The sequence below is a fragment of the Oryzias latipes genome, chromosome 14 (genome assembly GCF_053564925.1).
Source record: "Oryzias latipes strain Hd-rR chromosome 14, Olatipes_Hd-rR_3.1".
Lineage (NCBI taxonomy): Eukaryota > Metazoa > Chordata > Actinopteri > Beloniformes > Adrianichthyidae > Oryzias > Oryzias latipes.
The window spans coordinates 8,117,384-8,133,543 of NC_136250.1; the positions used below are offsets into that span (position 1 = coordinate 8,117,384).

Consider the following 16,160-nt stretch of genomic DNA (forward strand, 5'->3'; position numbering starts at 1 on the left):
TTTTTTTTTTTTTTTACATTTTATTCTTTTACAAAAACCAGACGACTGTGATTGACAGCTAGAAAATAGGAACGCTTGCTGGCTGACAGGCTGACAAGCCATAAGGGAACAATATGCCACATCTTTGATGTATAAAAGAATACAACAGACACATTACCATCTATATGAAAGACATCAGGCATTCAGGATGGCGCAGGAGCAGGCTTGCAATGCAAAAACACAACATGAGTGGTTGAAGAGAGACATATGCTGAATTTCCTCTCTGAGGACCAAAGTTCTTCAAAACTTCATTAAGCAAATTTCTTTATTTTTCATCGTGTCGGGAAGGAAAATAGTAGGATTACAAAGAAAAAGTTACAAGCTGAACTTTTTTTTAGAAGAAACAAACCACAGATTGTGGTGTTATCCCTGCTTTCAGAGCTGAACAATTACATTAGAGAGATTTTATGTGGGACTGAACATTATACATTCACAACTAGGTTGCTTCTTATTTGAACAACACTAATTATCCAGGTGTCAGTAATATGTAATGTCCAAAACAAAGATTAAAAAACCCTGACATTTGTTATATGATCTAACGTCTGTTTTACCGTGACGTGAATGCATTTACAGAATGATCATTGCAACTGGCTCCTGTGTGCCTACATGAAAGCAAATGCTTCCCTAATGGATCAGATAAACCAGAGTGTCCCCGATGTCCACGGTGAGGCTGTTGTCGGCTAGAGTTACCCTCTTCTCCTCCAGGTTTACGTGGAAGACGGATTTTTCAGAGATGGGTAGTTTGCCTTTTTCTTCCTGTCCCAGGACAGGCACCCGGCGAGGCCCCAAAACAGGGTCCTCGTACCTCATGAGCTTCACCTGGGACAAATCTGGAGGGGGGCAGAAGTATAAAGAAGGCATTGATGATGAAAAGTGTACCTTGAGAGGAAAAGATGGTGATGAAGAGCTTTTAAGTGTGAGCAAGCAAGAGAAAAGTGGATGAATTAGATCAAGGGAGCAGTAAGGATTAAAAATAAAAAAAGGGGTGAGATGTGCAAAAGGCAGAAATGACTGACAGGTGACTAAGAAAATTGGATCATTTGTTGCAGTTTATAAATATATTTTTATGATTGAATTATTATTTTTTAACTTCATAATCTTTCAGCAGAGTTGAAGGCTCTTATTTTGTAAGTCGGTTCCCAATGGTTTTGTAAGCTGAAGGATTTGTGTTTTTCTGTCAAAGTCGTTTAAAGAGCTTCATTAGAAGGTTCCAGCAGAACGCTCCCAAATATGGAGTTTGCTAACTGCACCCACACACACCTCTGAGGGTCATTTTCATTCTAAAACCTTGTAAGTTTTCTTCTGAGAAGACGATTTGCTGGGTTTGTATCACTGTAATGTTGAAAGGACCAACCATCATCACACTTAAACGTCTTCATGGAGAACCTTTTCCTTAAAATAAAAATGCGTCTTAAGATAGATCATAGTAGTAGGTTTAGGGGCTGTCATCTGGACTTAGTTTTTAAAGTTAGAAGACGTTTCACCTCTTATCCAAAAGGCTTTGTCAATTCTGACAAAGGTCTGACTCCTCCCCCATGAGCGCATACCGTATTTTCCGGACTATAAGTCGCTGCGGAGTAAAAGTCGCACCAGCCCAAAAATGCATTATAAAGTAGAAAAAAACACAGATAAGTCGCACTGGACTATAAGTCGCATTTTGACAGGAAATTTATTTGACAAAATATGAGACCAAGAACTAATAACTTGCACAAACTCATATGACACAATCATAGCAGACTGTTTATCTCATAATTTCACAGTAATTCTTTCTCATACTTATTTATTCCTTTCATGAAGCATCATTGGCCAACTAATACTCTGTTTTCATCCTGTATTTGTAGAAACAGTTGTCATTTTTACTGCATTTCTGAATCTATGAAATCATTGGAAAATAGAATATCATGTTTTTAGCCTTCAAGATCTTATTGTAAAAAAAAGTTTACTGATTCTCTGAGTCACTTGACATACTCTTAACACTTAACATACCTCATACATCAAATTGACCCAGGAACATCATCTCTGTTCCTCACAAATGAACATAACAGGAGGGTTAACAATGTATTTATTTCAATTTATTTCTAATATAAGTCGCTGCGGAGTATAAGTCACACCCCTTGCCAAACTATGAAAAAAAGGGCGACTTATAGTCCGGAAAATACGGTATATACCAGCTCTTCGACAGGCTAATTCAGAATTGACAAAGCCTCTTGGATAAGAGGTGAAACGTCTTCTAACTTTAAAACAAAGTCCAGATGACATCCCCTAAACCTACTACTATGATGGAATCAACCTGGATGAATGAGTCTTCATAGACGTGTCTTAAGATAAATAAAAACTGACCCAAAAGTTGATCCGTATGTAATTGTTTCACAGAAGCGGCTAAAAAAGAATTTCTCTATTGTTGTACATGATGGATTTACTCTCTCTGCATATTCTCATTATTCTCAAACATTTTTGGATGACAGATGGTGAGGAACAGCAAAGTGGGGCAAGATGGGGGTGAAAAAAAGGGCAAATGAAGCATTTGTACATCTCGGCTGAACCTTGGAGATGCGTGATGCAACGTTTGGCACAAGAAATATGTGCCAGAATTCTGCTCAGATCATTAAAAAACAAAAACACTTTGATCCACTGAACTGAATATTATTATTATTTTTTGGTCTTACAGTCTTTAACTAACCTTTGATGAGTCTGTTGACTTTGGCCAGTCGCCGGATGACATTGTCTTTGCTGTCTCCCTGTCGGATGTCGACCTTTGTTGAGAACAGGCCATTGGACGGTTGAGGGTTTACCAGGGACACGCACACTCCGGGCTAAGAACAAGACAGTCATAGAATAAAAGGCATTAAATAGATTTATCTTTTGCTCATTGGTAAAGAGAACTACTGCTAAATAAGGTTGGTACGTATAAAAACAAGTAGTTGAAGGGATTAAAATGTGGACACACTCATAAAATATTTAAAGACCAAGAGGAAAAACCAAAAAAAAGGAACACACATACAGTCTATCAGTACAGCAGACACAGATCCAGAAACATTTACCTCTGATCTGAAAACACTAAACGGTTTCCCGGGGCAACAGTCTTCCTTCACTTTGTCATCAGCCTCAGTTGCAAATAAGACATCGATCTGCTCCAGCTGTCATGGAGGAATGATGGGAAATATATTAGTGCTCTGTTAGCTGCATAATCCACGAGTGAGGGGTGTGTTTGGTATGCACACCGGCCCATGCAGGTGGCATTAACCAGGCTGAGGGATTGATCTGGATCTGCTTTGCAGCAGCCTGTGAATGTGGATCTAGAACATGAGGGGAGAGTACCAGAGAGAACAATCCTGTTCAAAGGGATTCTATTTGAAGAAGAAGAAAAACATTTGTTCCTTTACACACTTTAGCAGATTTTCATGATTTCTTAAAAGTAAAAAACATGTGGTAGCAAGGACTGAACCAACTAACAATGGCTCAAATCACTGTTTTGGACTGAAAGAAAAAAAACCTCTTCAATATTTTATTTTGAAGAACGTAAAGCGATATCCTTTGATGGGGACTTGACAGAACAGCATTAATTCACTTTCATGAGCTCTTTTTCTGCTCTAAACCTGTCTTTGCCTAAGATTTATCAAAAACCAGGGAATTAAGGTTCAGGCTTTCCCCTCTGATGTGCTTTCTGTCAAGCCTTCCATTCTGAGCGCGTTTCCCCAAAGTATTTTCTGGACTCTGAGTTTTATTTCCTGACAAGTCTGAGCTTTTGTGCAGACAAAAGTATTAAGGGATTTCTCAAATGACAGTTTAGCTCAGACTGGGATGAAGCTCTGAAACAGAATTATGTCATAGTTTTACATTTATGCTTAAATGAACAGAGGCTGGTCAAGTTTAGAGTTTTTCACTAAGAATGAAACAAACACTGTTCAACGCTAAGCTCCAAGATTCTTATAGGGATGAACGGCTGGAATCTTTCTGCTGAGGGTTACATCTGTTGACTGATGGTGAACAACAAACCTCCAGAGAATTTGTAAGGTAGACCAGGTTCTCCATGAGAACGGTCCTCTCATCAAACTCCAGCTCCAGATCCAAGACCCTGGGTCCATTCTTCTCCAAGTTCTCCTAATGAACAAGACATAGAATGATCAAAGATAACTGACTGAGACTAAATCATGCCATTCATTTGAAATGAACTGCTGAACTGAAACATTAAAACAAAATTAAGAAAATATGTTTTCTATCAAATTCAATGACTTGGCATTAAAATCAGTCTCAGATGTAAATGAAAAAATATGTCTGAGAAATAAAAACATAATCTAACAGATTGAATTTATCACATTTAAATTAATGCCTGTTCTAATTCAGCAGCTTCAGCATATATGTTTCATTTGACAGAAAAACATAAAATTTCAGCCTAAACTGACGATTCTCTTGTGATGATAAAAAAAAGGAAGCAGTGTCTGATATAACACCATAACTGCAAGTGTGAAATGCAGCCATAGAGGTGTCGAAGTGTCAAAACAAACCTGCACCTAAGCTCACAAAACAAAACAGACAAAAAAATGCATTTCAGGCAAAAGTTGTCTTTCAGAACTCTAGGAAAAATAAAACATGTCTAAACATTCAAAGACGCACTCCGATGAAAACCGTATTTTTAACACGTTTTTGTGGCATTTTTCTTACGATGGAGGACGTATATCAACAAAATAAACCTTAAAATTGCCTTTCTGACTATTTCTTTATTCAAGTCTTTGTGAATCAGGAGCAGATGAAAAAATTGCAGTTTGAAAGAGCTTGTTGTTGTGACGCAGATGCTACAATGGACAGGTCACAAGCTCGGTGCTCCGCTCCATTCTGATTCATTCGCTTGCAGACAACTAGATCGTATGAGCCGGTATCCGGCTAAAAATTGTCGGCTGAATAGCTTCAATAAATTTCGCCACTTTTGTTGCACCGGTAATGTTAGGTTGGGGTTGTGCGCGTATGTAAGTTAGCAGGAGCGAGTGTTCATAGATGGATGATGGGAAGTGGGGGAAGGCTTGCTCAGTTACCAAGGGTCGGGCCTACAACCCAGAGGCAAATTCTTAAATGAATTCTGAGCTCTGCAGAAACTATGTCCAAGAAAAACACACAGGTTTGGCTAAAAACAGCATAACCATAAGTAAAAGACCACCGGGAACCCTATGAAAATACATCAAAAGATGATCAGAGTGGGACTTCAAAAAAAAGTATTCTATTGTAATTTCCCAAAAGCCTGAGAATCACAATATGGAGTTTAACGCAAATCATCTTATTTTTGTATCTGTTGGTCTCCAGACACAAAAAATACATCATACCAGGATAAAGCTGCCCGTTGGTGTTTGGTTGGATGGTTTACCTTGATCATGGCTACAAACGGCATGACTCTCTTCATGTACTTCTTCAGCTCAGGCAGGGCTCCCAACTCGCCTGCTATCACCTTGTTGTCTGGAAGAACTCCGTTATTGCTCTGAAAAGACCCCAAAAGAAGTGACAATCAGGAGAAGATGCTCCAGAAAATTTCGCTGAAAAATAACAGCATTCAATCTGTCTTTGTTGATTTGTGTTTCAATTCGCAGACTACATTCTGTGTACATGTCAGATTGTGGATTTGCTTCCCTACCCTGTAGTGCTTGCCAAGCAGGCATAAGGCACTGTGCTGCCAGGGAGGATAACTCTTGGCCACGTAGATGTTGCAGTGGGAGGGCTTGACTGGGGGCTTTGTGTCACCTTTCTGTTGGAGAAACAGGATTGAGAAACATTTTAGATTTAAAATGTTCATTTAGAATAACAAAAGAAAGTGGTTTATTCAAGATGCTTCTGTGTAAAAAATGTCACAATCTCTAAACTTAAGTCTGCATGACAGCTATTAAGTCGACTCAAAATGTGTTTTCTTGTAGAAAGAACAAAAATAGAGAAATATCACTGAAAATATAAATGCCAGAATGGAAAGGACTTGTATGCAGTTCTTCAGTTACGCCTTGACAGCAGAAGAGCAGCAAAAAACACAAAAATCTATATTTGTGTGCTGAAAGCCCAACTTATCACCTGACTATGAACTTGTCAATAATGGGTTGTGCTTTCCTCTCTCAGCTGCCTTCAGCCATGTATTGAACTGCACAAACTTGTCAGCAAACAATAGACCGGATTCCTGCTGTGAACACAACCATCCCTCCAGTCTTTATGCGAGTCTTACAGAATAGAGAATATCGTGAGGAAATCACAGAGTTTGACATCAATAGATCCACATTGAGAGTGTGCAGGTTTGGGCCACAAAAGAAGAGAAAAATACACAAAGTCTTAAAAGGGAAGGATCGATTCAGACGGCTTTCAGGTATTTTTGTTCTTTCCGTGTGCATTACAAGAAACACTGCCATGTGAAGTTAACCATGCAGCATTACAGAGCAGTTAAGTTACCTTGTTTTTAGGAGGAAGCATGTATGCTTTCAACCGCAAACGGAGGTCATGTGCAGTTTCCATTAAATACTGGGAGGAGCGGACCAGAATCTCATCGACTGGACCTGCTGCAGGCCATGATGCCTTCATCAGGGAAGTCGTCTGTCATGAGGAAAAGGATAAGGAGGGAGGTGTAAAAAAACAACAACAAAAAAGCCAGGTATAAGGCCGATCAAAGCTTTACAATCACATTCACACACAGCAAGAGGTTGCATTAATATTAGACAAAAAAAAAAAGGAAAGTCAGGAGTGTCTTTGCCATTTGGCAATTATGACAATTTTACAAAACACAGTAATGCTTCGAAAAAAGATTGTGGGGCTTTGTTGTTGCTAAGCGACAACTGAGGAGGCCATTACCAGCACAGCAGCACTCTTTTATATTCATAAATTTGAGTGTAAAAATATTCTGGGCTGTCATTGCTGGAAGTGTGCAACAGCGTGTGCATTTGCTTCACGCTGCAGAGACAACAGCTCGGTTTGAAGGCGGGCTCCCAGCAGACTCTGGGAAAGTGTTATCAACCGGCATACACGGGTTAAGCAGCAGCGGGACCGGCACTACCCCGGGCCCCTCATGAATCTCAAGGCAAAGAGTCCATCCCAAGATGCAAGAAAAACTTGGAAACACATTCCAGCACAGATATGACTCAGTAATATCTGTGTGGCAGGGTGGTTGCAAGTCTGATCACCACTTACTTTGACCAGCAGCCCCCATGTGTATTCGCAGAGGTGTGGACAGATGGGGGCCAGCAACAGAGTTTGTCTCTCGATGAACTGGAAAACCAGATCCCGGTGCATGCCTTCAATGGCCAGCTCACGGTACTTGTCTTTGGCAGCCTAGAAACACACATTCATGCCTTTTTAACATTCATCTATAGAAATAAAGGCCTGTTCCACTTTTGAGTTAACTATTCTTACTAGATAAAATGCTGTAATAAAAGATTTAAGGATTTAGAACTGTTTAAAAAAAAATCATACTTACACATACTAGAGTCACAATAAACTATCTAGTGCACATGGACTTGTCCCAATATTTCCTCACATATATTTCACATTTCCTCGCCGTCATGGCATCACTTGTTTTTAACAGATGAGGGCTATGTCCGAATACCTTCCCTAGTCACTACATAGTGCACTATGTAGTGTGTTCACCGTTTTGTAGTGCTGTCCGAAACTACAATTTCAAAATCAAGTTCCCTAGAAGAAAAACCAGTGTGCATCAATGCTCACTAGATTGGCGAATATAGACCACAATGCATTGCGTTTAAACAATTTTTGTGAAAAAAATTGTATCTACATTTATTTTTTTAATAAACCTTCAACGTTTTTATCTTCTAAATCATTGGATTCATAAATGGTTGCAGCAAAACGCTCATATAAATTAGATTTTCATTTTGTGAAATCTAGGATGTCATATTTGCCATAAAAAAAAAAAAAAAACAGTGGTGAACATGCTGTCCGAATCGCTTTTAAAATACAGGGCACCAGATAGTCCCACACTATATAGTTTTTAGTAGTTAGGGCTTAGGGTGGGAATTCGGACATAGCCGATGTCTCAAAGCTTTTACCCTTCCCAAAAAAATAAAACGAAAATGTCTTAATCCAAAAGAGCCGACACTTGGTTATAGATGCTCCAAATCTCTTGCACTCTCTTTTTGAATCAAAACACTTGTTACATGATCCTCTTTTTTGTTGTATGTATATATATTGTATATATTAACAGATTTGAATTTTTTTAACATGATCTTAATTTGAAGGAGACAGACTTTGTTGCCAAGCATTTTTAGAACGACAGAAATGTGAAAAAAGGACACAAATAAAAGTAAAACAAGGACATGTCTGAAAAATGAAACCTAAAGCCACCGTATGCAGACATGAAACTCTTGCATCTTTTGAGTAATATACCTTTCTTTAATTTTACTGATTTTGTGGTTCTGTGTTAAAAAGTTAAAAAAGAATAAAAAACACGTCAATGTCTAAAAGAACTCTAGACATTCTGGAACTACGTAAAGAGACCAAATATACAAATAAAATATTGCAGTGCAGTTGAACTTTTTCAGAGCAAAGAATAAAGACATAAAAGGATGCACAAAAATTTAACCTAATTTGTGACTAATTTTGTGGTCAGCATTACTTACTTTTAGGGCAAAATTAAAGTTTTGTACACAAATATTTCAATTATTTTTAGGACCTTTTACATTTTTCCACGTACTCCCTGCTTTAATCTAGCTCCCATTTGTACCTGAAACTCGAAAAAGCCGCTCTTCAGAGCCTCCTTGTACATCATTCTTTCATAGTGCTGCTCCGTCTTTATGATTCCTGCGTTCATTTCGCTGAAGAAGACAGAGAAAAACCATCAAATAAGGAGATCATGCAAGCAAACAAGCAAACAAACAAACAAACTGTTGTGTAGGTTGAAGCTCAGGAAATAGCGGTCATCCTTAAACACATTTATGGCTTGTTTCAGTTGGTCACATAAGGATCCTTAGCAAAGACATTTAACCGGCAGTCCCCTACTTTAGAGTTTTTTTTTTATTGTGAATAAACAAATGGATAAACAAAACAGGAAGAGACCATTTACACGTAATTAGGGCTGGGTTACTGTTAGGGTTAAAAGATGTGCGGGCACTGCAGCAATGTGCGTTTTGACCGCATGAATTACGAGTGGACAACATCCATTTTCATCAGTTTTGTACTTGGTCACACATAAATATGTGCAAATAGTATTGGATAAAAAAACTAATTATTCAAACAATCAAATTACAAAACCTGATTTTGCCAATCCATTTACAATTTCATCAACTTAACTACCTGGCAAAGACCCGATCATTAAAGGTATCCGCAGGTCCGGTTCTAAGGTTGTTCTGGTTGGCAATCATCTCCTTTACCCATTCCACCCAGGTGTAGAGGCGTAGGATGCCTGCATCAGCCATGGTCTCCACAAAGTTTGCATCCTCCACCGTGTCCCCGGCGTCAGCCAGAGCCAAGCGCATCCCTGTGATAAAAAAACAAACATCAGACGCACCGTGAAGGTCCTGATTGTTTTATTTATATCTTTGTTCATAGACATGTCCTAACAGGTTTTCCTTCAGAGACTTTAGACGAGATACAACATCTGAGTGCAATGTTTTCTTGACAGTTTAGTAAAAACAAGGTAAATTAATGACAAGTTTCTGATGCTATAAACCATCTTAACATCGCCAGTAGACAGAAAATATATTAAATTTTGCAAATAAATAAAAAGCATATACAATAGTCAGAAAAAAGTAGATGGTAGACAAAGAATAAATCAGAAATAAAGTGATTTTACCATCTGCTGAAAACTTTTCAACAGCTTGGCTAAGAGTGAGGAAGTTTCCGGTTGATTTGGACATCTGGTGGGAAAAAGAAGAAAAAAAACCCACAGATTTTACAAGGCAGGATGCTATTTGCAGGAGAAGAAAATCTCATCTTTCAAGAATAATCGCATTAAAACTGCCCCAAAATAAACTTCAAAACAATTTGCATTTGATTGTGTTACATTCTTTAATCTTTACTTGACATTCATTAATTACCTTTTCAGAGTTGAGGAGCAGATGTCCATTGGCTCGAACTGCTTGAGGCCACTTCTTACTGCAAACAACAGAACTTTAATGTTTAAAAACACCAATCACAATAATAGCATTTTTTCTAAAAATGTCTTGTTTGAGTCTGACGCTCCATACTGTTGACAATCTATGAAGAATTGCTTCAGAAATCGCAGATATTGGGTCCCTCTCTGAGCTCCTTCTGGGCTCTTAGCTAAGATGCATTTGGAAAAACTGAAAAATGTTCCTGTTCTGTAAATTTAGCATTTTGGATGTCAGTGGTAGAGAGAGCTGTCAATCACATCCATCTTAAACCTCCAAGTTGTGAACTGATGAGTGCAAAGGCCTTGATGATTTTAATTTCAAACCTTTCAGGAATCTCAAGTATGTCCTGCATAACAGTCCCATATTTCTCAGAGAGAAATTTCCCACCAGGATAGACATGTTTCACAACAAGAAATAACTCTGGATTTATTTGCAGTGACCCTTTTTCTGAATCCAAAAACAAAAGGACAATAGGTGGGTTGGTTGTGTCTGCGAAATTGTCCGTTTAGAGACATTATTGTGTTCCTAAATAGTAGTTGTGTTTATATAAATAAAAAAAGAGGAAGGTTTGGATCTTAAAACGTACAAAGAGGTGTAAAAACAAAGCTGTAAGTAAATCAAACTAAGTCACAGTCAACTGGAAAAAAACACTAAAATGTTGACTTGCATACAAAAAACTACTCTCTACATAAGTGAAATACATGTTGATTATTATTACTGATTTCTATGCATCTTGCTTAAAAGCATTTCATTGGTTTTTAGGCTATAAACATGCAAAATGTCCGTTATGTAAGAACTAGAACATATGCCTCTGCTTTAAGATTGATTTGAAGGTTAAATAGCTTTTAAATTTCTTAATGGTCTTGTGCTTTCTTATCGTACTGATCTTTTTTGTAAAGATCTTTTTTGTAAAGACCCAGAGATCCTCTGGCACTGATTTGCCACCTGTTCCCATTGTAAAAAATGAATTTTCAGCCACAAGACCTGAGGGCCACAGAAAGAGGGTATGTTTCTAAGAAAAGGCTTAAAGACCCACTTTTAAAATAGTTTTATTTCCAGTGCTTCCTTAGTTGGATTCTCTCCCTCTAGGTCGGCTGCTGATCAGTCACTGCTGATCAGTCACTGCAGCTCTAGGTGGAGATCTGAATCGCCGCCTTGCTGTGGCGAGGCTGCCCCCCTCCCCCCTCTGGGATGCTGGACTTGGCTGGCAGGCTGGCTACGCTTTCATCCACAGAAGAGCGGGTTTAAACTATTAGCATTTCAACCTACCAACTTTTGTCAGCCTGATGTCCAGTTCTTACCTCCACGGGTTAAAGAGGTGAGAGACGAGAGGAGGAATGTTGATGTTTGTTTTTATAAATGTATGCATGTGTTGGTGTACAGCACTTTGTGTTACCATGTATGGAAAGAGATGTATAAATAAAAATTGTGGATTTGATGTGTTTATTGTGTAATTGTTAGTCAAACTCACTTGTCTTTGGGCCACACAGCCACGTGGTTGTATAGAAAGTAGGACAGGTGGTTGGGCACCAAATCTTTGCCGGACACACGGACATCCACAGGGTACCAGTACTCAAACTCTCTCCTCAGCTTCTGTAGGTGCTCTTTAGGAATGTCTGTCTTTGGGAAAGGAGCCGTCTTAAAAAAGATAAAGTCCCACACCTCCCTGGTCATCTGCTCTGGCCTGGGTAAAGAGGAGGAGGAGGGACAAGAAATCATGGAAATGATCACAATTAGGAAAAAGAGCTGTGGTGGGTTCAAGAACAAACCGAATCTAACTTCTGTAAAGTCACTTAACTCCTGCTTTTAACAACAATTTTCCTTTACAGAAATGATTAAACAACAGTTGAAGCAGAACTCCATGCATTGCTTCAAGACAAGCACTTGTTTTTGTGTGCAAGTGCGTGCTCATACTTGATGCCCAGCGGCGAGTCTCCCCGTCCGTTGAGCACTCCTCCCTGAAGGAGGTGGGCTACTGTGTAGTAAGCCATGTAGATGGTGGAGTCCGATAGAGACTCAATCAGCCACTGTTCGTCCCAAGGCAGTCGTGTTCCTATGGTAACCGAAGGACAGGCAACCAGAGACATTAACACACATTCAGGCAGAGATACACACACAAACAGCAGATCGTTTAACATCTACCACATCAGTAAAACATGTCAATAGTCATGTTTACTTAAAAAAAAAAAAAAAAAAAAAAAACTTGGTTTGCCATTTGTGTTAATATGTTAACAAATACCAAATAACACTCAACAAGATTTAGAAGTTACTAACTGTAATTCCTGTCTATGCATGTGAAACCTGAGCCAGCTTTAAAGCCTTAAAGATCCACTCCAAAGAAAATCGTGTCTTTGGTGTTTTAACACTTCTTGTGGCATTTTTCTTGTCATCATTTAAGAAAATTTTGCTCAAAATTGCATATTTGAGTATTTCTTTATTTAAATAACTGCTAATCAGGAGCAGAGGAAAAAGTGCCGGTATTTGTGACATGGAAAATATGCTGGGAAGGCCACAAGCTCCTTGCTTCAATCCGCTCCACAAAGGGGAAGGAAAAGGGGGCGGGGCAGTAGTTCTATTGAACGAGTGTTGCTCCGCAGAAACGACGACCTAAAAAACAACAGTTTTTCCTCATTTTGGCTAAAAACCGCATAATCAAACCTGAAAGACAACTGGAAATGCTTTTACAATCCATCAAAAGACGATCGTAGTGGGACTTCAAACATTCCTTAGTAGCAGCTGATTAAAATACTTCACTGAGGTACTTTAACTGTTTTTGATCAAAAACGTTTTTTGGCTAAGAGTCAGAAAAAGTTAAAATAACTGCAGCTCTCAACCAAAATCACAGGAAATCAATAGTCTCCAAAAGAATACCCCCATCAACATAAACTTGGCAACCATTTTAACCCCAAAATGTTAAAAAAAAAGTTAAAATAAGTACAAAATAAAATGTTACTTGTTTATAATCTGAATATTAAACTAGTTTGGTTCAAACTAAACAAAAAGCGTGAACCAGACACATTTGTTTAAAGTTTCTGATGGAAGTTGCTTTAATTTTTACAAATATTTGAACAGATTTAAGACTCTACAACAAGTTCGGCTTGTCCAGCAAAGGGCTGTCCTGCATTGCAACTGGCCTTTATTCTGCATCTGTTCTTATATGAACACAAGCAGACTGTTGCTAGGAGCTTCATCATCGGTCCTCTGCCTCCACCTATAGACCAGCAAACATAATCCACAGACTATAACGACCCAGTCCTGCTGAGGCGGGAAAGAAAAAAAGTTTGTACGATCAACTCCACCTGCAGAAGAAGACTTACCGAGGCCATAGGTACGAGAGCAAGCGTGTTCCTGCAGCCAGGCTAAGGTGGCCTCAAAGTTTCTCCTTGTTTCTTCACAAAATCTGTAATTTTGCACGATTGTACAGTAAATAAAACAACAAAGGAACAAAGTTTCAAAGTCAAGAAAACTGCTGGGAAGTTTTCCTACGTCTCCAAAGACTTGAGGGCCTCAGTGGCCTGCTTCTTCCACTCGGCATCCCCATAGTCCAAATACCTTTCAGATAAGAACATAGGGCTCAAAAATACAACTTAAAAAAGCCCAAACACACATTTTTAAGTGATGCTTGACAAAGACTGAACCACAATCCGATTAGGCGCAGTAGAAATAAATCATCACTACTACTTTGGAAATATTACTGTATTAGGAACAGTGAAAGAGAGGTTTTAGAGCTGCTCACCACTGGTCACAGAGAGCCACCACACATTCGTCAGCAGAACGAGACATGACCTGTTTCTCTGGCTCCATGTAGATCATGGCCTCACCCTTTGACAGAAATCATTTTCATTTTTTATTGTAGATGTACAATTACAATTCTTTCAAATGTGCACAGGTGTAAGAAAGAGACGAACTAAAATATGAAGAGAGTTGAAATATTTCGAAGAATCTTTGAGTTTTACCTTCTCGACCATCATCTTCTGGATGGGCTTCTTAACATCCTGGACTTTCTGGCCTTTGTAGCCATCAACCAGCATAATCTGAGACAGAGATTTATTTACAAATGAACATTCAAGTGGATTCCCTTCTTTCATTCGTTGATACTTCAGCTCTGTAATAGAGTGATCCCTCCCTACATCATGGTTCACCTTTCGCTGGCTCGTTGCTTTGCTGAGATTTTTTTGAGCCCAGCTTTGCATGCTTTTTTATGTATGCATTGTGCTCTGCCTCCTGATTGATCTTGTCAATAAATCTCTTCTGTGCCATGTCTTCTGTACAGAGACGCTTACATAAATCTCAATAGGGTTCAGATGTTTATTTTCATTCTATAATACTGGATTTATTTTATTTTTCTATGAAGGCTTTAGAGTTTAAGCAAGAGAGAAAAAGAGTCAAAATGTTCATGTCTGTCTATAAAGTGTGTACTGAGAGGTTTTACAGCCCTTAAAATATCTGTAGTTCTACTTCTCCAGTTTCACTTAATGCAGGTTGTTTAAAATAATAAAATAAAGCCCCAAAAGTTAAAAAAAAAAATTTCAAGGAACAAAAATAACATTTTCTCCTGGAATTCTACTAAACCTATATTGTATGAATGTTCCGAGTAAAATCGAAGAGTAAAATCTGCTGGCGCTTCACATAGGAGCTCTACCAGACTTGTATGCTGGGACTATCAAATTCTCATCTCTAATCAGTCACAACTTCTTTCCACAGATAATTTTCTCACATTTTTTGATGACACAAATTTAACGCAGAGCAGTCCAGACAGGTTTAAAGATCGTTAAGACACTCATAACAGCTCTGTTACTATGTGGAGACATTTTTCTTGCACATTCTGAGTACACTCAAATCTCATTGTCCAAAGGATGAGCCAATGATACTGACAGAAAGTAAGGGGGCCAAGTAAATGTTACAGGACATCCTAAAAATTGTCTAGGAAAAATTCTCAACTCAGGGGTATAACTGCACTGATTAGGTTGATTTTCTGGGTTAAAATTGTGTCTTCAAATATAAAAGTAAATCATTTAAGGGCATTTGAATCCTACAGCCAATGAGTAGGGAGTATGGAATAGAAATTTAGCCTGTTTGTGTGTTTTTCAGTGGCAGACTGGATTTAATAATCTGAGGGAAAGACATGGCAAACAGTTGAATATTTGCATACTTAGACTTGTACAGATAATAGGCTCCAAACCTGAATTCCACAGTGGGTTTACAAAGAAGCAGCAGTGTGCTGGACCCATGAAGCTGTTCGCACTCACCCCCTCATAAAAGCCCTTCAGGTAAACCTTCTCTTTGGCTTCAACCAGCTTTTCTTTGTCATTCTGGCTCTGGATCTTCAGCTCATCACAAACCAGAGGAGCAGACAGGTTCCCATAGCCTGGGATCTCAATGATTGGGATCTGACGTGCATACAAAACACAGCCAATCAGCAAATTCAGATCAATATGTGAACTTAAATTGAATATTGTTGTTATTGTTTTGTTTTTTTTAAATAGGATTTGCTTACCGGCTCAAAAGGCAATACCATCTTGTCCTCGATTCCGTACTTTTCCCGTAAAGCCTTTTGGAAATGCAAAAGAAGTTCTGGTGTTACTAATAAATAAAAAATGCTGAATAATCATTCAAGTCTTACAAAAAGGGGGGTTTTGCCGACATGATAACACAACAGACAACCAAATTTAGTTCATAAAAACTTAAATTCCATCACATGTTGGTGAAACCAACTGAATAAAAGTGGATTTATTGTCACTCTGTTTTTTAAAGTTTTGAAACATCACCTGTTTCTTCTTGATGTCCCTGAGAGCAGCGATATCGTCAGGAGCGTCAGATGGAACACTGGTAACCACTCCCGTACCTGGGGAGAGTAAACACGGTTCAAAACACCACATTAAATGCAGAAAGCTAACCTCTAAAAGTCGCACTGACTGCAAACAGAGCAGCTGTGAGAAGAGACACACAACGACCTATTATGTGCTTTACTGGTAATTACTCCACTTCATAACCATTAGAAGTGGTGACACACCAAGCCTTGGAGATTCATTATTATTTAAATTCTCTTAAAAAAAGGTT

At 38.6% G+C, this 16,160-nt stretch overlaps 1 protein-coding gene across 1 annotated transcript in view; it reads right to left on the minus strand.

The window, feature by feature from the left end:
* Positions 1 to 16,160, minus strand: part of lars1b (leucyl-tRNA synthetase 1b) — a 20,779-nt gene continuing 4,619 nt past the window's right edge. The window contains exons 12-32 of the mRNA XM_023962133.2: positions 15,869 to 15,945; positions 15,598 to 15,651; positions 15,350 to 15,490; positions 14,057 to 14,134; positions 13,837 to 13,922; positions 13,587 to 13,652; positions 13,418 to 13,500; positions 12,015 to 12,153; positions 11,572 to 11,784; positions 10,044 to 10,101; positions 9,800 to 9,863; positions 9,301 to 9,484; positions 8,732 to 8,822; positions 7,186 to 7,326; positions 6,454 to 6,594; positions 5,660 to 5,770; positions 5,396 to 5,506; positions 4,036 to 4,140; positions 3,081 to 3,176; positions 2,720 to 2,852; positions 1 to 869 (exon numbers count right to left, since the gene is read on the minus strand). Of these exons, the coding sequence (XP_023817901.1) occupies positions 664 to 869; positions 2,720 to 2,852; positions 3,081 to 3,176; positions 4,036 to 4,140; positions 5,396 to 5,506; positions 5,660 to 5,770; positions 6,454 to 6,594; positions 7,186 to 7,326; positions 8,732 to 8,822; positions 9,301 to 9,484; positions 9,800 to 9,863; positions 10,044 to 10,101; positions 11,572 to 11,784; positions 12,015 to 12,153; positions 13,418 to 13,500; positions 13,587 to 13,652; positions 13,837 to 13,922; positions 14,057 to 14,134; positions 15,350 to 15,490; positions 15,598 to 15,651; positions 15,869 to 15,945 (2,378 nt within the window). The 3' untranslated portion in view covers positions 1 to 663. The remainder of the gene's footprint in view (positions 870 to 2,719; positions 2,853 to 3,080; positions 3,177 to 4,035; positions 4,141 to 5,395; positions 5,507 to 5,659; positions 5,771 to 6,453; positions 6,595 to 7,185; positions 7,327 to 8,731; positions 8,823 to 9,300; positions 9,485 to 9,799; positions 9,864 to 10,043; positions 10,102 to 11,571; positions 11,785 to 12,014; positions 12,154 to 13,417; positions 13,501 to 13,586; positions 13,653 to 13,836; positions 13,923 to 14,056; positions 14,135 to 15,349; positions 15,491 to 15,597; positions 15,652 to 15,868; positions 15,946 to 16,160) is intronic.